The 24,997-nt window shown below is 35.1% G+C and overlaps 1 protein-coding gene across 3 annotated transcripts in view; it reads left to right on the top strand.

The window, feature by feature from the left end:
- The window catches only part of IKZF2 (IKAROS family zinc finger 2), a 185,930-nt gene that overhangs the window by 90,008 nt on the left and 70,925 nt on the right, over window positions 1–24,997 (top strand). For 2 of the 3 annotated variants that reach the window (XM_055089891.1, XM_055089890.1), the window contains exons 5-6: window positions 17,871–18,059; window positions 24,654–24,821. In XM_055089891.1, the coding sequence (XP_054945866.1) occupies window positions 17,871–18,059; window positions 24,654–24,821 (357 nt within the window). Of the gene's footprint in view, window positions 1–17,870; window positions 18,138–24,653; window positions 24,822–24,997 lie in introns of all 3 variants that reach the window. The other variant, XM_028481591.2, reaches the window with a different exon arrangement.

Genomic DNA, 24,997 nt, shown 5'->3' with positions numbered 1-24,997 from the left:
TTTTGGTAAGCATGTGCTGCCTTGCACAGAGGCAGCCTACTAGGAATGTGGAAGAGGACAGTGATCTGTGAGGTGCATGTGACAGAAATCATAGAGTTGGGTAATCTTGTGCCCCTGAAATAATTTCACCCATTCTGAATGTGGAAAAAAAGTAAAACGCCTTGTAATGGTTCAAGCAAAGAAAAACTCTAGGCTTCTAAAACTAACAACTTGTATTACTTTCAGAAATTTAACCTATGAAACCTGGTGGCCGGTTGTCACAGGGAGCAAGGTAGCTGGTATCGCTGGGCTTGTACAGTCCGTGTGAAGTGCTGAGGCGATCACTACTGTCACCCATTTCCCCCTCCCTGGAAACCTGCAATTTGCCTCTTAGTCCCAGCTGGGGAGGAAACTTGCAAATAGCCGCAAGCCATACATAATGGCAGGGTTCACATCCTGACAGGGACACGGTAGAAAAGAGGAAAATTTCAAGAGTCTTTATAGCATTACTTGAATCAAGGACTTCGTGCTTTCTGTGAAGGTTGTAGCACTCTGTTTGTTTGTTTGTTTTTTAAGTTTTGAATATGTTGTGTTTGTTTTGCTTTTTTTTCCCCTTCTGGATGCCAGCCAGTATTCACCTGAAGGAAACACATGGGGATGGCACACTCATCACATTGCACTATCTTCTGCTTAAGTAGCTAACATTTATTGCTTAATAAAGAACATCCTGCACACATACCAACTAGGTTTTCAGTATATATGCTATGTATATGTATAAATACGTATATTCACATTTAAACATGCTCTTACCTGTGACCTTCAGAAATTCATTAATGGGTAGATTTAGGGATGCTGTTTTAAACCCAGAGGTTTTAAATATATGATCTAAAAGTAAGATTTTTTTTTTTTTTTTTTTTGCGTTATGCGGGCCTCTCACTGTTGTGGCCTCTCCTGTTGCGGAGCACAGGCTCCGGATGTGCAGGCTCAGCGGCCATGGCTTACGGGCCGAGCCTCTCCGTGGCATGTGGGATCTTCCCGGACCGGGGCACGAACCCATGTCCCCTGCATCGGCAGGCGGACTCTCAACCACTGCACCACCAGGAAAGCCCTAAAAGTAAGATTTTTGTCTGAACCATAAACCTAGGAACATATTTTGTATAAAGAAATTTATTTATTTTTAAAAGCTTCCTGAATTTCTTTCAGCTTTATTGAAATATAATTGACAAACTGTAAGATATTTAAAGTATACATTGTGATGAATTGATATATGTATACATTGTGAAAGGATTCCTTCCATGTAGTTAATAAACAGTTCTTGCCTCACATATTTATCATCTTGTGAGTGTGTGAGAACATTTAAGTTCTACAATCTTTGAAAATTTTAATTAAACAAAACAGTGTTATCAACTATAGTTACTATGTTACACATTATATCCTCAGACCTTATTTATCTTATAGCTGCAAGTTTGTACCCTTTTACTAACCTTTCCCTATTTTCCCCTCCTTCCACCCCCTGGCAACACACATTTCTACTCTCTATTTCTATGAGTTTGACTTATTTTAGATTCTACATATAAGTGATACCATGCAGTATTTGTTGTTCTCTTTCTGGCTTATTTCATTTAGCATAAAGCCCTCAAGGTTCATCCATGTTGTCACAAACATAGGAATTTCTTCTTTATTATGGCTGAATAATATTCCGTTGTATTTATATTCCATGTCTTCTTTATCCATTCATTCATTGAAAGACACCTTAGATTGTTTCCATATCTTGGCTCTTATGCAAGAGAAAGAAGTAAAAGGCATCCAAATCAGAAAGAAAGAAGTAAAATTGTCTCTATTTGCAGATGACATGATAATATATATAGAACACCCTGAAGACTCACTTAAAAACTGTTAGAACTAACAAACAAATTTAGTAAAGTTGCAGGGTACAAAATCAGTATACAAGAATCGGTTGCATTTGTATACACTAACAATGAACTAGTAGAGAAGTTAAGAAAACAATACCATTTATAATTACATCAAAAAAAGGAAATACTTAGGAATAAATTTAACCAAGGAGGTGAAAGATCTGTACACTGAAAACTATAAAACACTGATGAAAGAAATTGAAGAAGACACAAATAAATGGAAAGATATTTTGTGTTCATGGATTGGAAGAATAATATTGTTAAAATGTTCATACTACCCAAAGGATTCTACAGATTCAATTCAATCCCTATCAAAATTCCAATGTCACTTTTCACAGAAAGAGAAAAAAAAATCCTAAAATTTGTATTGAGCCACAAAAGACCCTGAATAGCCAAAGCAATCTTTGAGAAAGAAGAGCAAAGCTGGAGACATTACAATTCCTGATTTCAAACTATATTACAAAGCTATAGTGATCCAAACAGTATGATATTAACATAAAAATAGACACAGATGAAAGTAAAATAGTCCAGAAAAAGCCCATTCATATATGGTCAGTTAATTTACAACAGAGGAGCCAAGAACAGACATGGGTCAAAGACAGTCTCTTCAATAAATGGTGCTGGGAAAACTGGACAGCCACATGCAAAAGAATGAATCTGGGGCTTCCCTGCTGGTGCAGTGGTTGAGAGTCTGCCTGCCGATGCAGGGGACATGGGTTCATGCCCCGGTCTGGGAGGATCCCTCGTGCCATGAGCGGCTGGGCCCATGAGCCATGGCCGCTGAGCCTGCGCGTCCGAAGCCTGTGCTCTGCAATGGGAGAGGCCACAACAGTGAGAGGCCCGCGTACCGCAAAAAAAAAAAAAAAAAAAATGAAGCTGGACCACTGTCCTACTCCCTGTACAGAAATGCATTCAAAATGGATTACAGACTTAAATTTAAAACCTCAAACTGTAAAACTCCTAAAAGAAAACATTGGGGGTAAGTTCCTTGACATCAGTTTTGGCAATGATTTTTTATATAAAGAAAATTATATTTAGATACTAAGTAGCTGATTATTATTACTGATTACACAAATCGTTTTTTACATAAAATGTCAAGTATAGTTTGCTTGTATCCTGGAATCACATATACCACAGACTGAAGGGACCTCAAGAATCATGGCCTCAGGCAGGTAGGCTTTTAATTATTTTAGCTGCACAAATAAGTAGCATTATCTTGGTTTCACAGATGAGGAAGCTAAGTCTCTTAGAAGGTAACCCGTCCAATTACAGGTGACAGAGATGTGAGATCAGCACAAAATCATAGCTTAAGGAGAAATAAAACTCAGTTTGTATAAATTTTATTCTACTTATGATATGATTAGAAAACATCAAGTTTGTGGTGTTTTTTTTTGCGTTACACGGGCCTCTCACTGCTGTGGCCTCTCCCATTGCGGAGCACAGGCTCTGGACGCACAGGCTCAGTGGCCATGGCTCACGGGCCCAGCCGCTCCACGGCATATGGGATCTTCCTGGACCGGGGCACGAACCCGTGTCCCCTGCATCGGCAGACGGATTCTCAACCACTGCGCCACCAGGGAAGCCCCATCAAGTATTTTAAAGAAAGTATTTTTTAAATGAGTAAGAGGCACCTTTGCATCTAATAAGTGTATTAGCTTACTTTTACAAGCTAAGACAAGCTTTTTGTATGCCCCTTAATGATATCAGACATATCTGTTTAATTTGCTTCCTGTGATACATAGAACTATGTCATCATTTTAAGTATGTTTCATATACTTTAGCTATGAGCTTTAGAAAGCTGGCTAAAGGATGTTCTAGAAATGGAGAAAGACAACGCATTGAATAATCAAAACTTTGTTTCACAGATCGATGGCTGCTTAAAGTAACTACTTATAATTCAGAAAAAGCTGTCTTTTCGAAATAGTGATCTTATGAGAGTATTTCTTGATTACTTATGCTCTGCATTTTGCACTGAGATTTTATAGTAGTAGCATATGCTGGGGGAAGGGCTTTCAAGTCATTGTATTTCACATCATAATATTTTACTGTGCACAGTTGCCCATATATAAAAGCAAAAAAATACATATACATACATATATACCTATATGCATAAATTTCACAAGTGCCATGAAAGTAGCGACCATATCTGTCCTATTCACTGCTGCGTTGTGGTACCTGGCACAGAGCAGGTGCTCAGTGAGTAATTTTGAATGGATGAACGAATAAATTCTAAGGAGATCCCTCTTTCATACTGTGGTTGGTTGTTGAAACAGTCTAAGCTGACAGCACTCATCTTTGAAATTACTACCTACAAGCATTAATTCCCTTGTGCCTTACTCTATTTTAAACTCTGATTTTAAAATATTTTCTATTTATGTTACCCATTGAATATATGCATTCCAGAAAAAAACGGTGTCACTCAAAACCAACATGTATTCATGCATCTTTCTTTTCTCTTCATGCTCGCCCCGCTTCTTGAGTGCCATCTGTCTTCTCTTTATTATATAAAGCATATCCAACCTGTAAGTACTATCGTAAATGACACTTACTTCGTGAAGCCTTCTCTGTCATCCCCGTGCTTCTCTGGAGTAAACATACCCCACCCCCCCAGTTAACATTTGTTTGATGTCCTACATTTTATGATATGCTTTCATATGGTAGCTCTATTAATAAGAAGTAAAATAGCTCTAAGGGTGTTGTTTATACAATTGTACTTAATACTCAGAACAGCCCTAGGAGGCAAGTAATATCATTTTCTTGATTTTATAGATGAGAAAAATGAGACAGAGAGGTTTCTTGAGGTTCCTTAAGGTCATGTGGCTAATAAATGAAAGGGCCTGGCCTTAAACCCGAGGGTACTGAGTCTCCTAGCCATAGGCTCTAACTGCTTGCACTAACTGACTACGCTTCCCCAATTTTATGACTTTTATATAGAAGATATTATTCCCAGTTTACATGGTAGGAAACAGGGGCGTGTTAAATTACTTCTTAATGTTCACATATATAAAGTACTTAAACACAGGTATTCTAATCCAGCATTTCCGTTATTCACCTAGTACCTCTTATGTTGCTTTGTAATTATTTTTTTTACCTTTTAACAAATGCACTCTATATGACTGACTAAAGTGTCTATTCATTAGGGGTAGGAAACAGGTATTAACATTGCCAAAAATATTGCCGCTGCTACATTGCAGAAAATAAAATTTGCTGGGTGGTTGTCCAGATTCATTTTTCTTAATCACAACTACAGATTTTCTCTTTTTTTACTACTACTTGATACGTTTTCTTGATTATACATTTTTAACCAAACAGTCCTGCATCTCGGGGCCAAATGTTGACTCTCTTTATCTCACACAAATGGTGAAGGGTTTATGGAAGAACATCAGGGAAAGAACTTCCGTAGCCTTGATGTTTGTTCCAGATTTTGGCAACCAGGGATATTTGAACCCAGGGTATGGAGAGCTGTTGGGTTCCTCTGTCACTTCAGTTCAGAGGCTCAGTAAAGTTGAAGTGCATCGCCTGGCTTTGGTTCTCCCCTCTGTTGCCCTTGCTCCGTAATAGAAACCCTGCTCCATTTCTTATCTCCTTCTCTTTAGCGTGCCGGCAGCACTGCCTTCTGACCTGGTTTAAACGTCCTCAGTGACCTCTGGCAATCTAACGTTTGGGTCCCTTCGGGAATATGCCCACTCAGCTGGATTTTATAGTAATGATTTTACTGCTTACAGAAGTTGGGTTAACAATTTTGTACTCCCCTTATTAAAGAGAGAATTTCACAATGTGATTTGCTTCACAAACCTCCCACAGTTATGTTAAGCAGATGGTTGCCAAACACCAGTTCAAACTAGATTGCTCTTATATGAAATAAAATCCATGCTCAGAAAATCTGGCAGTGGAAGCTGGTCGTCCTCCAAAACAGGCTCTCAGACAAATTTCTCTTTACTCAAAGCTGGCAAACTACTACACCTGTATTCAACATGCAGTAAAGAAAATGTCAGATGGCACACATCGATTCAAAATTCCTCTTCTTTAACATACTGACATCCTTTTTTCTTTATTGGTAACTAGTAACTGTTTTGCTTTTGGTGACATAGGGGAAATAGCAAGAATTTGGTCATCAGTTCTTGGTTCTAATTTCAGATCTGGCTCTGAATAGATGTGTGACTTGGACATGTTACTTCACCCATTCTGAGCTTTAGTTTTCTCATCTGTAAAATGAGGGTAATGTTGTATACTTCACAGAGCAGCTGTCATGATTAATATCAGGTGATGCACGTAATGCACCTAAAGTCTTTCCTTTTATACAGTGGTCCTTTAGTTAATGTTATGTTGATGATGTTTTGTGTTTAAAACCTAATTCTGTGATAATTATTTGTCAGTTGTGGTTAATTTACGCGTAGCCTATGTAACTTAAAAAAGAAGTATGATAGGTAAATCAGCAACAGTTCAACAAACATTTATTGAATGCCTGGTACATATAAGGGGAAGATGGTTTTACAACTGTGAATGAAGACAGCATTTCTTTTCAAAAATCTTACACTATAGGGAGCATAGAGTTAAGGCAAATATACTAATGAAATCACTGTAATGTGTCTTTGTGCTCAGGAAACACTTCATGAAAAAAGGTGGAAGATAAGTCAGCTTCGAAGTTATGCTGATATTGACAGAAGTAGGGGAAAGAGTCCAGAAAATAACAATAGGGGGGGGGGGGGGGGGGGATAATTAGAGATGTATAGGATAAGTTCCACGAAGAATGACTAGAAAATGACTGGAAAAAGTATGAATAACTAAGGGACTAATAGGACATATGGCCAAGAGCAGTGATGGAACTGTGCTGTGGTGGTCCTTTAAGTCCATACCAGTACCTTTGTATTTAATTTGTAGGCAGTGAGCAGTCATGGAAGACATTTAGAAGAGCAATATGAGCTCTGCTTTAGGAAAATTAATCTAGAAACTGAACATACGATGAATTGGGGGAGTAGAGTGTGGCAAAAAACTGAAAAGAGACCCAGCTAGAAAGTTGTTGAAATTGTTCCAGGTGAGAAGGCATGGGGAATCTTAAAGAAGTTCTGTGTTGCCCACGAAAATGCACAAAAAGGAGTTGGATATGCAAGACATGGCACATACTGAATCTCTAGGACTTGCCAAATGCAATCATTCGTTTAAAGGATGGATAAAGGGATAGACTGTTGTTTGCCTGTGGCATTTCTATTTAAACTAGGCTTATTTTCTCCACGTTGTACATTTCTCATGAACTAGTTGTCTGCCAGAAAACAAACTCCATCCTTGGGCTACAATGGTGCCACTGTGCTGGTCAGTAAAGATGGGTAGTCTGATGATGGACATGCTGTTTATGGTTGCATGCATTGTGGGAGGCCATTAGGGAGTGAGATGTCTAGGCTCCTTCGTTTTACTTTTTTTTCCAAGGAGGTAGAGAGGATACTTTTTTGGTATTTATTTTGTTGTGAAGATCTCTTTAAATGTAAATGAAATACTGCATGAGCTACTCACAGGTATGATTTATCTTTGTAAAAAAAATTGACACAAGACTGTCAAAATGTGACAAAGGAAGTCCTAAAATGCCATCCTCCGTAACTGTTGGTTTAGAGATTAAAGTTGATTATATTGATTTATTCCTCAAATGGCTGTCTTTACCTACCACTGAAAAGTCATAGCATGACAAGGAATATAGAAAAAGCAAGGATCAGGAAAATGATTGAATATTGGCAGATTCTTCAGGAATTAGTTGTACTACATGGACCTACCCCCTGCCTTAAGACCAAAGCAAATCTAAAAATTAGAAAGTAGTTCTTTTGAGTGGGCATATGCATCCCAGACTTGATAGAAAGTATTAATTCTGTAGTTCTGTTTGTGGAAACTTATTTTTATTTTATCATCTGCTCTTTACTCAAAGCTGGCAAACTACTACACCTGTATTCAACATGCAGTAAAGAAAATGTCAGATGGCACACATCGATTCAAAGTTCCTCTTCTTTAACATACTGACATCCTTTTTTCTTTATTGGTAACTAGTAACTGTTTTGCTTTTGGTGACATAGGGGAAATAGCAAGAATTTGGTCATCAGTTCTTGGTTCTAATTTCAGATCTGGCTCTGAATAGATGTGTGACTTGGACATGTTACTTCACCCATTCTGAGCTTTAGTTTTCTCATCTGTAAAATGAGGGTAATGTTGTATACTTCACAGAGCAGCTGTCATGATTAATATCAGGTGATGCACGTAATGCACCTAAAGTCTTTCCTTTTATACAGTGGTCCTTTAGTTAATGTTATGTTGATGATGTTTTGTGTTTAAAACCTAATTCTGTGATAATTATTTGTCAGTTGTGGTTAATTTACGCGTAGCCTATGTAACTTAAAAAAGAAGTATGATAGGTAAATCAGCAACAGTTCAACAAACATTTATTGAATGCCTGGTACATATAAGGGGAAGATGGTTTTACAACTGTGAATGAAGACAGCATTTCTTTTCAAAAATCTTACACTATAGGGAGCATAGAGTTAAGGCAAATATACTAATGAAATCACTGTAATGTGTCTTTGTGCTCAGGAAACACTTCATGAAAAAAGGTGGAAGATAAGTCAGCTTCGAAGTTATGCTGATATTGACGGAAGTAGGGGAAAGAGTCCAGAAAATAACAATAGGGGCCGGGGGTGGGGGGGATAATTAGAGATGTATAGGATAAGTTCCACGAAGAATGACTAGAAAATGACTGGAAAAAGTATGAATAACTAAGGGACTAATAGGACATATGGCCAAGAGCAGTGATGGAACTGTGCTGTGGTGGTCCTTTAAGTCCATACCAGTACCTTTGTATTTAATTTGTAGGCAGTGAGCAGTCATGGAAGACATTTAGAAGAGCAATATGAGCTCTGCTTTAGGAAAATTAATCTAGAAACTGAACATACGATGAATTGGGGGAGTAGAGTGTGGCAAAAAACTGAAAAGAGACCCAGCTAGAAAGTTGTTGAAATTGTTCCAGGTGAGAAGGCATGGGGAATCTTAAAGAAGTTCTGTGTTGCCCACGAAAATGCACAAAAAGGAGTTGGATATGCAAGACATGGCACATACTGAATCTCTAGGACTTGCCAAATGCAATCATTCGTTTAAAGGATGGATAAAGGGATAGACTGTTGTTTGCCTGTGGCATTTCTATTTAAACTAGGCTTATTTTCTCCACGTTGTACATTTCTCATGAACTAGTTGTCTGCCAGAAAACAAACTCCATCCTTGGGCTACAATGGTGCCACTGTGCTGGTCAGTAAAGATGGGTAGTCTGATGATGGACATGCTGTTTATGGTTGCATGCATTGTGGGAGGCCATTAGGGAGTGAGATGTCTAGGCTCCTTCGTTTTACTTTTTTTTCCAAGGAGGTAGAGAGGATACTTTTTTGGTATTTATTTTGTTGTGAAGATCTCTTTAAATGTAAATGAAATACTGCATGAGCTACTCACAGGTATGATTTATCTTTGTAAAAAAAATTGACACAAGACTGTCAAAATGTGACAAAGGAAGTCCTAAAATGCCATCCTCCGTAACTGTTGGTTTAGAGATTAAAGTTGATTATATTGATTTATTCCTCAAATGGCTGTCTTTACCTACCACTGAAAAGTCATAGCATGACAAGGAATATAGAAAAAGCAAGGATCAGGAAAATGATTGAATATTGGCAGATTCTTCAGGAATTAGTTGTACTACATGGACCTACCCCCTGCCTTAAGACCAAAGCAAATCTAAAAATTAGAAAGTAGTTCTTTTGAGTGGGCATATGCATCCCAGACTTGATAGAAAGTATTAATTCTGTAGTTCTGTTTGTGGAAACTTATTTTTATTTTATCTGACTGATGTGGTCTTGAATTCCCGGTATCCTCTTCAACTGATGGACACAGTTTTATAACATCTGAAAGATCTATTTGCCCAGGACTGGTATTTGTCCTAAATATAATACTAATATTAGTTACTTGTTTAATTGGAGAGGCAGTATCATGTCATAGGAAGATGCAAAGCTAAGAGACAGAAGATCTTGAGTTGATATCAGGCTCACATTTACTACCTTTGCATCCTTGAGAAGGTTATTTAACAACCATGCCTCCGTTTATCTGTGTTTGCCCTACCTACAGTCCACTGTGGTTCTGAGTATCAAATGAGACAATATGAATTTTTTTAATCATGAAGAATCATAGTAAGTTGTTATTTTTCTATTATTATTATTATTATTATTTAAAGGATTCTAAATCCTTAGTGTAAAGAGACTATTTTATCTAGCCTGCTATTTTCAGGAGCATCAAGTGTTATTTTTCCCATATTTCAGGTGATGCAGGTGGCTGAGTCAAAATAAACAAATTTCCCAAAAGGTCCCAGAACTAGTTAAGTGGCAGAAAGGGAGGTAAAGACCCTGGTTTCCTGCAATCAGGTGCAGAGTAACTTTCTTCTACACTGTTTTTAGAATAGTAGTCATATTTCAGAAACCAGCACTGTCTTGATCTATTACCCTACTAGGTTTAAGAAATACATAGTCCAACTATATTGGGGAAAGGAGAGAGAGAGTGGGGGGAGGACGAGAAAATGAGGTGATGTGATGTGCAGACAGAATGCTACCTACAAAGGGCTCAGCTGCAGTTCACTGACACCAGTGTCTAGACTTGTCCAACCATTTCTAAAATGAATACTTTAAGGATGTTATGAGGGAGCTGTTTTGCAAGGCTTATGCATTTATTTATTCACAGTTAAAAGGAACAAAGTTTTTATATTGTATGAAATTTTGTTGAGGAAATCTGTTGAAAAATGATTGCACATACCTTAATATAATTTTTGTTGTGAGGATTTTACTTTCATTGTTTAGACGGTTGTAAGTTCATTAGTAAATAATGGTGCTTTACATCAGAGTTTTGAAAGCAGTTTATTTTTTTCACACATTATTTAAACAGCTTCTGGGCTGTTAACATGGATTTAATGTTTGGTGTTTCTTTTTTGAAAGTTTAAATGAGAGAGTTGTATTAGCTCAGAAGCAACTTCAACAGATTATTAGATATATAATAATAATTATTATTAGATAGATATGGATTCAATTAGTGTGTATAACACCGTTTCAAGTATCTGGCATAGCCCTGGAGAAATTAATGCTTATAAGTAATAACACCCCTTAAGTGTCCTCTCGAATGTTCCCACAACAGAAACCAAGCATATGAAAGTCCACTTATACATCACACCTGAAAGATTTTTTTCCCAGTTTGATAAGAATGGCATTTTAGCTCTTTTATTATTAGCACTGTGAAAGAAATATTTAACTCCCGTAGTATTTGCTTCCTTTAAAAATTAAGAGTTGAAAAATATAATTTGGAAATTAAACAGAAATAAATCACTAAGTGGATAGTAATTAATCTAGAAGGCCTATTTTATACTATGTAAGATCAATAAATATTATATCTCTTCAAATACAGCAAATAAATAATACCTTTGCATTATTTTCCTGGCTAGGGAATTTCAGTAATCTGTCTGTGGATTAGTAGAATCAACTCATACTAACAATAAAGTTTTAAGTTATATAAAGTTTAATTTAGATTTTAAAACATTTTAATAATGATATTTTAGGTTCTGGTTACTATGATTATTCAAAACTTGACATTTTAAAAAAGATAGGATTATCTGTGAAAACCTCATTCTAAGGATGAGGATAGAATTTATTCCTTCAATTTGGTAATTCAAAATTAACTGGACATACTTCACCATATGTGTAAAAAATGATCTTTTCCCCTCAAATTTTAAAAATTGAGAATTTTGTATTATTTGAAGGCATCAGGTGCCAGACATTGCAAAATCATATGCCACTTGCATAAGTGGGTAATTTGGTGAAGTTCTGGAGTAAAAAAATAGGAAATGTCCAATTTCTAAGGAAAAGCTTCTTCACATTTATGTACTGTTTAGTTCAATAAATTCAAATTACATGTTAGTAAAATATTTCCTGTACTTTTACTCAAACTCTTTCATGACCTGGGTATATACCATCCTGCTAATATAGGTTTCTTATTTAAGTGAAAAATATTCTTCAGCTTTTAGTCTTAAACCTTCATAATCAATCACTTTTAGCAAAGTATTAGACAAGCAATAAATATTTGCTGGTTCAATGAGTTTTAAAGAGAATTCCATTTTGGTCCTTGTGTCTTATTGGTTGAGGTGGGTGAGATCTATTTGGTGAGGTCTATTAGTGTATGTAACAACATTGTACATTTCATTTTCCATTTTATTTTTAAGTAGTATACATTTGAGTTTTGAATTGTCTTTAATTTTCAAAGTATAATGAGAGTAGTAAAGAAAATTTCAGTATGAAATAGACAATTAAAATAATGTTGTTTTAACAGCTTCACAAAATAACATAATTTTTCCCCATTTGGTTTTCTGCCTTTTTAAAAAAAAAAAAAAAACCAGCGATCTATATATGTCTAGCTGTGTAAATACCCTTATTGTTATCCTTTTACTTAATACCATGTTACTGAATTTAAGGCAAGTCTAGTGTAACTTTATCCACTCAGTATTATGTATCTTGAAACAATGATAATTATGAAGCCTTTGAGTGTAGAGAGCACAGTATGGTTACTGAAGAAACTTCTACAATTGAAATTTGTTTGGCCTGGGAGTCATTTATAAGAGCTCTTGTGTGAGTCTCTTTACTTCTCGACATTGGGATGATTACATGTAAATGGGAGGTGATTAAACCATGCGTTTTTATAGCATCTATAAACTATATCTTAAAGTTCAAAAACAGTAGTTTGAAAGCATAAAGAAGAGGGGGATAAAGCTTTAATTCATAAACATGTTTGCATTATGAAGCAATTTTTTGCATAAATATATATGTGGGGTTTTTTTTAGATGTTGGGGGTAGGAGTTTATTAATTTATTCGTTTATTTTTGTTGTGTTGTTGGGTCTTCGTTTCTGTGCGAGGGCTTTCTCTAGTTGTGGCAAGCGGGGGCCACTCTTCATCGCGGTGCGCGGGCCTCTCACTATCGCGGCCTCTCTCGTTGCGGAGCACAGGCTCCAGACGCGCAGGCTCAGTAGTTGTGGCTCACGGGCCTAGTTGCTCCGCGGCATGTGGGATCCTCCCAGACCAGGGCTCGAACCCATGTACCCTGCATTAGCAGGCAGATTCTCAACCACTGCACCACCAGGGAAGCCCCCTGTGGAATGTTCTAACATGAAATATATTCAAAGCTTTGTCTATGTAAAATTGATTGTGAAAGTCTTTTTGATTAACTGTTATTATCCTTTAACCGTGTTCACAAACCTCCAAGTCTACTAAAAAAATTCACTATAACAATTAACTTTTTCTTGATGCTTTAAAATTTGACTTTTGTTTTAAACTGTGAACTATATCATCTCCTTTAAGAAAAAAAGATACCTATGTTAAGCATATTTATTAAAAATATTCAAATAGCTATATATTATAGTTATTTGTGACAATATCAAATAACAAAGAACAAATTGATCAATTAAAATCTTATTTCACACCTTTTCATTGCTAATCATTCATTGTGACAAAATATTGTTTTTAGTAAACTGTTACTGCTTGTCGGTATATAAAAGTATATGTAAATTCCCACAGATATGTTTAAATTTTACATTCTTCATTTTGTAGCAAGAAAATAAGCTTGAAAAATAATTGTTGGTATTGAGATTTATAATAACAAGATTTATTTTCACTCACACTAGCAAGTTCTTATCTTCATAGAAATTAGCCATTTATGAGGATGCCTTTCTGTTAACCAAATTGTAAAAGAAGTATTATATGAAGAGTTAAAATTTAAAGAATTGGTAACTCATGTACTATGATTATTATACAATGATTAATAATTATAATAGCTTTATATATTGTAACTACAAATAATTATGACTCATTTATTAATATATAAATTATAATTTAGAGTATAAATTTACCAGACATTTGAATTTAATCATTAATGAGTTAAAATAGTAGGTGCTCTGCGTTAATTAGAAGCATCCTAAACAGTAAAAGTAAATCATAGGAGAATTTCTTTTATGTTCTTTGAGTAGGGAAATTTTTTCTATTTAACAGTTAAAATTCAGACCACTTTAAGTAATCACTTTTTGTCCTAGAATTTCAACTTAATTTTAGTAGGATGGGTTAAAAATTAATTAGAATGGAATTTTGTTTGTACATAGGCCATCATATTAATGCAAAACTTAATCTATGCTATGTATGTATTAAAATGTGTTTCATTTTATTGATTTACTCTATCAATAAATATACTCTATTTACTGCAGTAATAGTGTGTACATCCATACATGGCAAACATAATTCCTTAGAGTATAATTCCTTAGAGTATAATATTGTTAGAGAAAAGATGACTATAATTTTCCACTTTTTCTGTATTTCAGTGCTAATAAACATTTTTTTTGGATATTCATTTCAAGTATATTCTTCTGTGGATAGAAATTCTAAGTATAATTTTAATATCCAATAAATTGTTAAATGACATTTACCCATGTTTGATACTATGTTTTGATGTCCATATTATAATATTCTCACTAGGGAAAAGATGATACTTTAGTGTAACATCAAGTCATAGCCTTCATAATTTTGTAGTTTTGAAATTTAAGAGGTGTATAGTTTCAGACCCAAAACCCACTCTTTTAGGTATACATTTCTTCAGTTCTCAAAATGAAATGCTAGTAGACCTTATACTCATTAAATGTAGCTTATCAGATATTGATTAGTTCAGGAATGTAAATGATGGCATTGCTGGGAAGTTTGTGATCTTTAGGACGTCACTTAAATGTGCGGGAAAATTTGCTCACAGGCTGGTATATGAAGTCATGCTGCATAAAGTCATACTTTTCATTTGTTTTCTTCTTAATATTTCTTTTAAATGACTGACAATTGTGGATGAAATGTGGGACTACATAGGGTAGCCAATAGTACATTAATTAGAAAAATTTTCCTTCTCAGAAAAAATATGGAAAAATTTCTTGGAATATGGAAAAATCTATTGAAGCAAGACACAGAATCCAGAAGCCATAATTGAAAATGTTAAAAATTCAAAATGTAAAAAATTCAAAATGTAAAATTAGCATACATGCCAAAAAATACCCTAGAGTAAAAAGATAAACCAAAATTTTTGCAAAACGTATCAGACACAGCGCTAAGTTCCTTAGTATATAAAGCATTTAAATTCAGTGAGAAAGGCTGACAACCTAGTAGAAAAATGGGCAAAGAACTTTGATGATAGGCAGTTCTAAAAAAAAAACAACAACACACATTTAAACATAGAAAAAGATGCCCAACTTCATTCACAATAAAAAAATGCATATTAAAAATCTGAAGTACAATAACCAGTGTTTATCAGATTAACAGTTCTGTGTGGTATTATACAATAGTGTCTATAATAGCACTAAACAAGAAGTAATCTTAAAAGCCTGGATGAATGAATTATATTTGTAAAGTAGATTTTATGCAGGTATTAGAAAGAACAGTGTAGATTTCTGTGTATGGAAAATATTGAACAGATGTTAATTGAAGAAAGGAAAGTTAAAGTCAGATAAATTGTACAGTAGAATTTGTGTAAAAAGAGAGACTATGTACACACATACATATACACACACACAGTTCTAAACAGAAGACAAGGATAGGGGTTGTTTTTGAGACCAGAACTGAAGAATGGGTGAACTTTGGGTAGAAAAGGACTTAATTTTCACTTTTTATCCTTTATGACGATTAATTTTTCGTTGCTATGTTAATGGATACTTTAAACATATTTTAAAAAAAGCTTAAAGAAAGAAGATTCTAAATCAAGTAAAATACCTCAGGGAATACTGCCTGAAATACCTCCTATATGCCACAGATTTCTTTAGCATACTGGGGATATTAAGATGGAAAAATATTGTCTTTACTCTTCTCAAAACCCAGTAAAGCAGTCCTAATTTGTAAATAGGGTAAAACTCAAGGGAGTAGATATTTTATTAGAGATCAGGCAAGAAGACTGTCTCTCCCTTTGTAGATCTCGGGATAGTTTACATACTATGTTAATTGATCTTTACAAAAACCTTATGGAATAAAAAGAGCACTGTATGTCCAAAGAAAAATAATAGTAAGCCCATTTTTTTATATTTACACATTTAATGCTTACATCTGCCCTAGGAAGTGGGTACCGTTATCGTCCCAGTGTTGTAGAGGACATAGAGAATTTAAGTAACTTGCAGAAGGTGACACTGCTTACTAAGTGCCACTGCTAGGATCTTCACTCTTAATAGCTAAACTATTCTGCTTCAACTTTATTCTGTAATCTGAATTCATCTTCACAAATGAAAGACGTAAGATTCAGAGGTTAAATAATTAGTTCAAGATTATACTGCAGTAAATGTCAAAGCCAGTTCTCCTGACTAAATCCAGTGATCCGCACATTGTACCACACTGCCTGTAGTTCACAGGGGAGTTCCAAAGAGGGAGAAAGGGAAGAGTCATTTTGATAATATGTACTACCTATCATGAGTACTAACGACAAATCACAGAAGGGGTGGTTTCTCTAAGAAAACAATTGCAGTAAATATTTCCTGAATGAAGAAATGAATGAAGAAATGTACCACTAAAAAAAAAAAAAACAACACAACAATTTCAGTAAAAAGAACTTACTTCCTTTTTATGAAAATAATTCCTCTATTTAAGAAATACCAAATAATTTGTTTTGCTTAGTAACTTTGATATGGTTTCTTGAGGCATTTTCAAGATCACTGGATAAAAAACTGGTATTCATTTAAAGCTTGTTTCTCTTGTGAAAGGACTCTGTCAGCAATCCATAATGAGGGCTGTGCTAACAAAATTCCAATTTTCTGTGGGATGATCCAAAAACAGCAAACAGAAGGCATTGAATTTCTTAACAGTCACAAGTGCGTGCATGCATTCTATGCCATTCCTGTCATTCACTGCTTTTTGGTGTGCATAGATTAAAGTTGGAATACTTTGATTTGCAGACTAATATGTTCCATAGAGAACTTTATTCACATAGGAAAAAAAAGAGTAGCTTAAGAGCACGTGAGGTCTGTGCACTCTGCCCTTCATTTATACAGCTCTCAACTGAATGTATGTGTTTAGTCTGATTTTAGGATATTTGCCTTGACAGTGTGCCTTCATACATCTAAGATATTTGCTGGATTAAGATCCCAAGTTGTTTCTCTTGATATAAAAAAAAAATATGGTTCTGATGAACGTAGGGACAAGATAGGAATAAAGACGCAGACGTAGAGAATGGACTTGAGGACACAGAGAGGGGGTAGGGTAAGCTGGGACGAAGTGAGAGAGGAGCGTTGACATATATACACTACCGAATGTAAAATAGCTAGCTAGTGGGAAGCAGCCGCATAGCACGGGGAGATCAACTCGAAGCTTTGTGACCACCTAGAGGGGGTGGGGTAGGGAGGGTGGGAGGGAGACCAAGAGGGAGGGGATATGGGGATATATGTATACATATAGCTGATTCACTTTGTTATACAGCAGAAACTAACCCACCATTGTAAAGCAATTATACTCGAATAAAGATGTTAAAGAAAAAAAAGAAAAGCAGGTTTATGCAAGTACCCTGATGGGAAACAGAGACTATGAAGTGTATATATAATGATTGTTACATTCAGAAGAGGTGTAGCTCAATGGGTTAAGTAGTATCTAATCTTGTCTTTTTCATAATCCTACCTCAGTCTCAGTAGCCTTAGTGACAAACTCAAAAGTATAACAATACCAGTTGATCTTGAGCTTTCCTAAGCCATCTTCACTTTCATGCCAGAGCTTCACGGAAATATCATAGAACACAGTATGTATTAACATTGCATGGGGGATGGACTATATTCTACTTAGTATAGCATTCTCAACCATGTTAATAGAATGGCAGTGGGTGGAAAAGAGATGTAGGTGACAACACATAACATGCATTTAAAATGTCTTCTTTTTAAATTACAGCAAATTCAGTAAAGCTAGAAATGCAGAGTGATGAAGAGTGTGACAGGAAACCCCTGAGCCGCGAAGACGAGATCAGGGGCCATGATGAGGGTAGCAGCCTAGAAGAACCCCTAATTGAAAGCAGCGAGGTGGCAGACAACAGGAAAGTCCAGGAGCTTCAAGGCGAGGGAGGAATCCGGCTTCCGAATGGTAAACTGAAATGTGACGTCTGTGGCATGGTTTGCATTGGGCCCAATGTGCTTATGGTACATAAAAGGAGTCACACTGGTAAGCAGCTGAAAGAATAACCTGATGACTGCCTGTGACATCTGATGTTGATATTACCTGACATCTATTCTCTTTCCTTTTTATTCAGGGGTGGCAATGGTGAAACTACCTTTTCAGAATTCTGCTAGTATTGGATTGCTGAAAAGCAGAGAGTAGCCTGGGTCTTGACTTCCAGCCTTCAAATCTGAATAGCATATCAAAAAGAAGTTTGGGATTCAGTTTCCACAGTTCTTAATATAGCAAAAATATGATAAGGGTTCAAAAGGTATAGGAGAATTTCATTGTGTAACTTGATCTTTTTGTATTTATATACATATTTTACCATACCCATGGGCAGGTAATAGAGTTTGCTAGCTAAACGTTTATACTATAACATGGTACTCATGCATTTATGTAAGGGTCGATCATTTTCATCTTGTCTAGTTAACTTCTTGGAATACAATTTCCAATCAGTCTTTGCCTACCATGGGTCTCTGGAGGAGGCAGATGTTTATCTTCCCCAGTTCCAGGATGTCACCATCTTCCTGTAATTTTTAACTATAACTCCTGCAAGGAGATGTGTAGGGTAGAATACAGCAAAGGGTGGTAGGAATGTGTAATCACAGAATCAGGTGAGGAAAGAGACCTCAGGTTAATTTAATATATACTTTTAGACCTTTGAGTAATGTGAAAAACCAACTCAGTGAGAAGGCCTTATTTAAACCTCTTCAAATCCTTTGGTAAAATTTTTTAAAATTTCTTTTTAATGTAAAACACAAGAAATGAGATTGTGGCAAGGTAGGCGGATCGTTGACCCAGAAAAATTCAAATTTGTATGAAATTTGATTTAAAAGTAATGATAGCTTAAACTCTAATGCAGAGTAATATTATACAGCAAAATAGTAATAACTCATACACTCAGAGTTTTAAAATATGACACTCTTTTGGAAGAGAGATAAATCACAGTAAAGACATTGATTTAAAAGATTGACTTCTAGATAATCAATTTCATAAGTAGATGCTTAAAACATGAGAGATACCAGGGACATTGATATCTTCTTAGTCCACACCTCTCATTTACACATCAAGAAACTGAAGCCCAAAACAGTCAAGTGATTTATCCATGATCCCTTATGTGGTTAAGGGCATTGTGAGGCTAGGATCAAGGTTTCCTGATGTCCAGAGTGGTTTTGTTCCAATATTCTATGCTTGGTATATCAATATATCAATACTTTATGATGAGGTATTACTATAAGGCTGATATTTTAATTATAGTGAGAAATTACACATTAAAATCAGTGTTATCTTAAACAAAATCATCAGCTTTAGGGCTTACACTCTTATCCAACTATATAGTCAGTTACATTTTTACTTTTTTGTTTTGAATTTCCTTTTTAAATAGCATCATGATTTTAAAATATTTTTTAAGTTTATAGTAATATTTGTATTACTAATGAAATTTTTTTTTAATTTTTAAAAATGTCTCATGGAAAAATTAAAAGATCAAGCTTGGTACCATATTTGATAAGAAAAAAAGGAAAAGGCTGTAAAGTAGGCTACTTTTCTTCTATGCTCATGAAGTAATTCCAACTGCAGTTCTAAAAGAAGAGTTCCACAAAGTTACGATGTATTCATCATCTCAGAGTGATTATATTGAGGAAGATAACACTCAGATGTCTAACTTCTCCCGTCTAGCAATGTAGAAACTAAACAAAATTAGTCTAATGACTTTTCAGTTGAATTGCATATAGTGTTCATTTTAAGGCTGAAAAATATTTTTTAAAAAATTTTGTAAGATATTTAATAAACCTTTTATGGTCTGAGTTAAGAATATTCAAAAGAATCTGAATATACTCTGTTGAAAATGTAGGTTAATTGATGTTTCACTGTAACTGCAGTGATGTTCATGAGGATTGTTGGTTTGTAAACGCAGTTAACAATTGCATACCTACTGTACTGTCCATTTGATATTTACTCTAGTAGAGTTGAAAACCATCTAACTAACATGGAAAGTGTTTCTAAATAGTTACACAGATTTCCACAAGTCCTAGGAGTATGGGATTCACTCAGCTAGTAAAGGCAAGGAAAATAGACTGAAGAACTATTTAAAGTACTCTTGGAACTCTATGAACTTTTATTGTTAATATTTATTAGAGTATTGGAAAAATTATTACACTTTCCTCAGATCTGGGAGGTTTTTCTTAAAGTTACTAGCCATTCATAAAGGAGCTTGGGATACCTGCCATACATTGTTAACCGTGAAATTGTGATGTGTCTTTAAATTAGCCATTTTTATATGTATTTCTGATGACCCAGTTTATACATCTGAGTGGGTCATGACATTTTCAACTCCATTTTAGCAATATGAGAATAGAAAGTCTACTTTCTTTAGACTGGAAAATATATATATAGTCAGAATATAGTCATTAACCAAATGTTTTCTCCTTAATTTGATGAACTGTCTTCATTTTAGAACTTCCCCCTCTCACCAACTATTTATAGCTTGCCAGTATAAAAGACTTTGTCTTAAATCCTAAAAAGCCTTTGAGAAACATATGCTTGTTTCTATGAGCGTTTAGCTCATGGAATGTCTAATATAAAATTGATAGTGGAAAAAGATACATAACCACCCAATTCATTAAACTGACATGGAGTATCATATCTAATTCACTTCTTCTTCTTTCTCTTTCATACTCTACTAAAGTGCCAATTCCAGCATCTTTTTAATGGCTTGGTGCTATTTCTTTGGTATTGCTACTTTAGTAGGTAATCAGGTAATATTGTCATCGGATACTCCAGGCACTCTTCACTGGGAATACAGGGAGAAGAAAAGAAATAGGGGTAGTAAATCAATTCATGCATAAACACAAATTGATACAAACACTATAAATGTAGAATATCCTTAATTTTGCATCTCTTTGGGGTAGAGTACTGTTATCTTTGTAACTAAGTTTTCAGCATCATATTTTGTCCATTGCAGCTTTGTAGAGCCATTCTCTTGCTCTAAGGCCCTCTCTACACGTGGTTGGGATTTTGCATATTTGTAGGTGGTTGTTCCATGCAACACAGGCACACCCTCTGTCTTTGATTCACCAAAGCAAATTGATGCATGTATACTTGCATTACAATTGAATAAACACAGATCTAGAAATATGTTTATGAAAGTATATAAAATATTGAAATATAATTTATTCCATAATAAGAATAGTAGATAACTTCACCCAGTGAATAAAATGGTCCTTGAGTAGATTAGAAGATTTAAAAAAGAAAACAGATTGAGAATGGAAATAAAGAATAGCATGGCTACGTGACTACATCTTAATTGTTCTCCTGGATCCAGAGTTGTTAATCCAGACTTTGGGGCCCACCCATGGGAGGATTAGTTATCACAGATACAATAGCCTACTTGATGTTTTGGAATTGGACTTACTCTTTAGTGTCACTAATGTATTTAGTAAATTTGTGGGTTTCTCCTGAAATTTCCTTTTATTTACATCTGAAGAAAGTGATTTATATATATATATTTTTAGACAAGGTCTAAACCAACCTGAAAAGGACCAATTGATTCAGTCTATTTATTAAAGAAAAACCAAATTATTATAAAAGAAATAACCAAGATGTGTTGTTTCAAGTTACATAGACAATATGGGTAGTCAACTGTACCTTTCAGTTAGTTATCAGATTTTACACATACCTCTGAAATTAATAGGCCAGGAAAATCAGTACTTCTTAAAGCTTCATCTGATTGAAATCAAAGTGCATTACTATCATAGTCTCTTTCCTCTTATCAAAAATGGGCGCATGACTGATTACCTTCATCATGCTTCTTTCTTTACTTCCCATGGCCATGGGAACAGAATTAGCAAACGCCTTCACACTAAGACTTATTCACTCAGCAACACGGCAGTGTCTCTGGATATAACTAGACATTTCTCCTGCCCCTTTAAAGATGATCATATAAATTCAGAAGTAATTCTTATTAAAAAATATTTGAGGATATCTGGAATATTTTATAAATGTAACCTAACAACTAAACTACCCTGTCATTAGTTTCATAAAACTCAAGTAAATTAAAAATTATTTTTAAAAAATGCTCCTTAATAAGTTTTTTAGATTAGCATTATTCTGAGTGATGAATTCAATAACCTAAATTAGGAATTTTTAAATATTTCAGCTCAAAGACTGTAGGAGGCTTAAAGAAAATCAAAGTTAGCATGCTACAGGAGTATTTTCCAAAGGCAAACATGATTTCAAATATTTTTGTTCACCACATTAATTTGTTTTAAAGTTATTTAGTACTAATTTGTTATTGCCTGGGAAACCCTACATAGATTTCAAAAGTAAAATCAAATGTTTTTAGTAAAATGTATAATTTACATTTGCTATTAACTTTTTAGAGAGTAAGAAAATTTCATTAATAAAATCCTCCTGCCTTTTTATTACTAATTTCATGACACAGGTGGGGAGAAGAAAATTCTGATTTTAGAAAGTTTTAGACTGCTGTTCCATTGAAACAAGTAAAAGAATTAAGTTGTATATGTGTGTGTGTCTGTGTGTGTAAGATTTTTAAAAAAGATTTACCAAAATTAGGTTTATTTTTAAACTTTGATTATTTTATAAGATATCATATGAGAGGTTTTAGGTTGTGCCTCTTTTTTAAGCTGTATTTAGTGTTGATTTGTCAGTTTTACCAAATGAATCAACCAAGTTAAATTAGATAAAATTTAAGGTAACTTTAACATTATGAATAATTCTTTTTCAACCATCAATATAGGACTTTTTGTAAACTTAGGTCATAAGTTTCCTCTCCAAATTTCTTAAGAAAAAAACCTTAACCCTTGCTACACACACACAGATTACTCTTTTTCGGTATATATCTCATTAAGTTCCAAAATGAGAACTACAGAATTCAAGATACACCTGATCTGTCAGTTTTTCAATTTCCTTGGGCTTTATAATCTATATGATAGAGTGTGCAGTGGTAGCTGCCAGAAGGTGACCAAAATTTATCTTATTTATGCCTCCTAGCTTTCTTTAATAAAAAGAATCATTGAGTTTCCATTATTTTAAAGGCCCCCAAATATAGTGTGGTTTCATTATTCACTATTATTATGAATGTTTCAGTTAAAGATACGAAACATGACAATTCAGTGTAAAATTTTTTGAAAACTATTAAAATTACAGTCATTATCTAACCTCAATTACAGAAATGGTCCAGTTCAACCAAAAGGGAATTGTTTAATTTAATTTTTATCCTAATGTTTTAATATATTTGTATTATTTATATATTTATATTTTATGTCTATCTTTAGAGATAGACATGTTTAAAGGGAGTATTTCATCGTGGTTTAATGATGTTATCAGTATGATCCTAGTTGCCAATTTTACTCCCTCATCAAACTATGTTTTTACCTTCAGTGACATTGTCAACAGCCAGTTGATGGCAACAGACAGCAGATAATTCTGGCTTAAACAATTTTAGGGCAATATGAGTAGTAGGAGAAAAGGTTCCTATCAAATGATTTTCACAAGAAACAGAGAATATATGTACAGGAAATGTCTGGATGAATAATTTTCTTTTGATTTTCTCTGATTATATCAGGAAATTTTGCCACAGGATTTATTGTTAGTGACTAGGAGAATCCAGAGACCTGGGCTATATTTTGAGATTTTGTGGTAATGAGCTTTGCAACCTAGTTCATTCATTGAACCTCTTTGGCTCCCTGATAACAAAATTATCAGCTAAATTAGAGAGTTAGACTAAAGGTCCCTTTCAGCTCAAAGTTTCTGTGATTTTTTTTTAAAGAGATAACATGGTACAATAAAGAGAGCAAGGGCTTCCCTGGTGGCGCAGTGGTTGCGCGTCCGCCTGCCGATGCAGGGGAACCGGGTTCGCTCCCCGGTCTGGGAGGATCCCACATGCTGCGGAGCGGCTGGGCCCGTGGGCCATGGCCGCTGAGCCTGTGCGTCCGGAGCCTGTGCTCCGCAACGGGAGAGGCCGCAACAGAGGGAGGCCCGCATACCACAAAAAAAAAAAAAAAAAAAAAAAAAAAGAGAGCAAGATTTTGTAGTCAAATTGACCAAGAGTCATGATCAGCTCAAGTACCTATTAGCTGTGACTATAATCAGAAACTTTGATACTTGAACTTCCATTCCTTCATTTGTAAATTGAAATTATTAATACCAAATTAGTAATGCCATCGTGAGGTTTGAAATATTGTATGTAAAGCAACCAATAAAGTCAGTCAAGTGATGGCACCTAGTTGTTCAACCAGTGGTCAATGCTATGATTGTTACTCTTTGCAGTCAATGACAGGAATCCTGTAAAATTTACATGAAGAGTGGAAACGGCACTTGACCTAAAGTTTGGGACTTTGGTATTAGCAAAGCAAATTCTAGGAAGATAAAAGTTAGGAAGACTTAGGAGGGAGATGGACATTCTCAGCACAGAGAACTGGCTGTAGTTAACATTGTACAGCAAATTAGTCACTTGCACATAACCTACTTGATCGTCCCCACCTCTTTCCCCTTCTGCAGGTGAACGTCCCTTCCATTGTAACCAGTGTGGAGCTTCTTTTACTCAGAAGGGCAACCTTTTGAGACACATAAAATTACACTCTGGAGAGAAGCCGTTCAAATGTCCTTTCTGTAGCTATGCCTGTAGAAGGAGGGACGCCCTCACAGGACACCTCAGGACCCACTCTGGTAAGTGCCACCAACTCTTTGAGTAGGAAGTAAAATATGAGAACTCAGGAGACTGCTATAGCATAATACAAAGTAACTTCTAACTTTGGTGCATAGCTGGGAATGAGCTAGACAGTATTTTTATTTGTGTACACTGAATAACTGACAAATCTTGCAGGATGCATATGGCCCTTCTT

Source organism: Physeter macrocephalus, chromosome 2 (genome assembly GCF_002837175.3).
Source record: "Physeter macrocephalus isolate SW-GA chromosome 2, ASM283717v5, whole genome shotgun sequence".
In the NCBI taxonomy this organism is placed as follows: domain Eukaryota; kingdom Metazoa; phylum Chordata; class Mammalia; order Artiodactyla; family Physeteridae; genus Physeter; species Physeter macrocephalus.
This window is presented reverse-complemented; position numbering and strand designations above follow the sequence as displayed.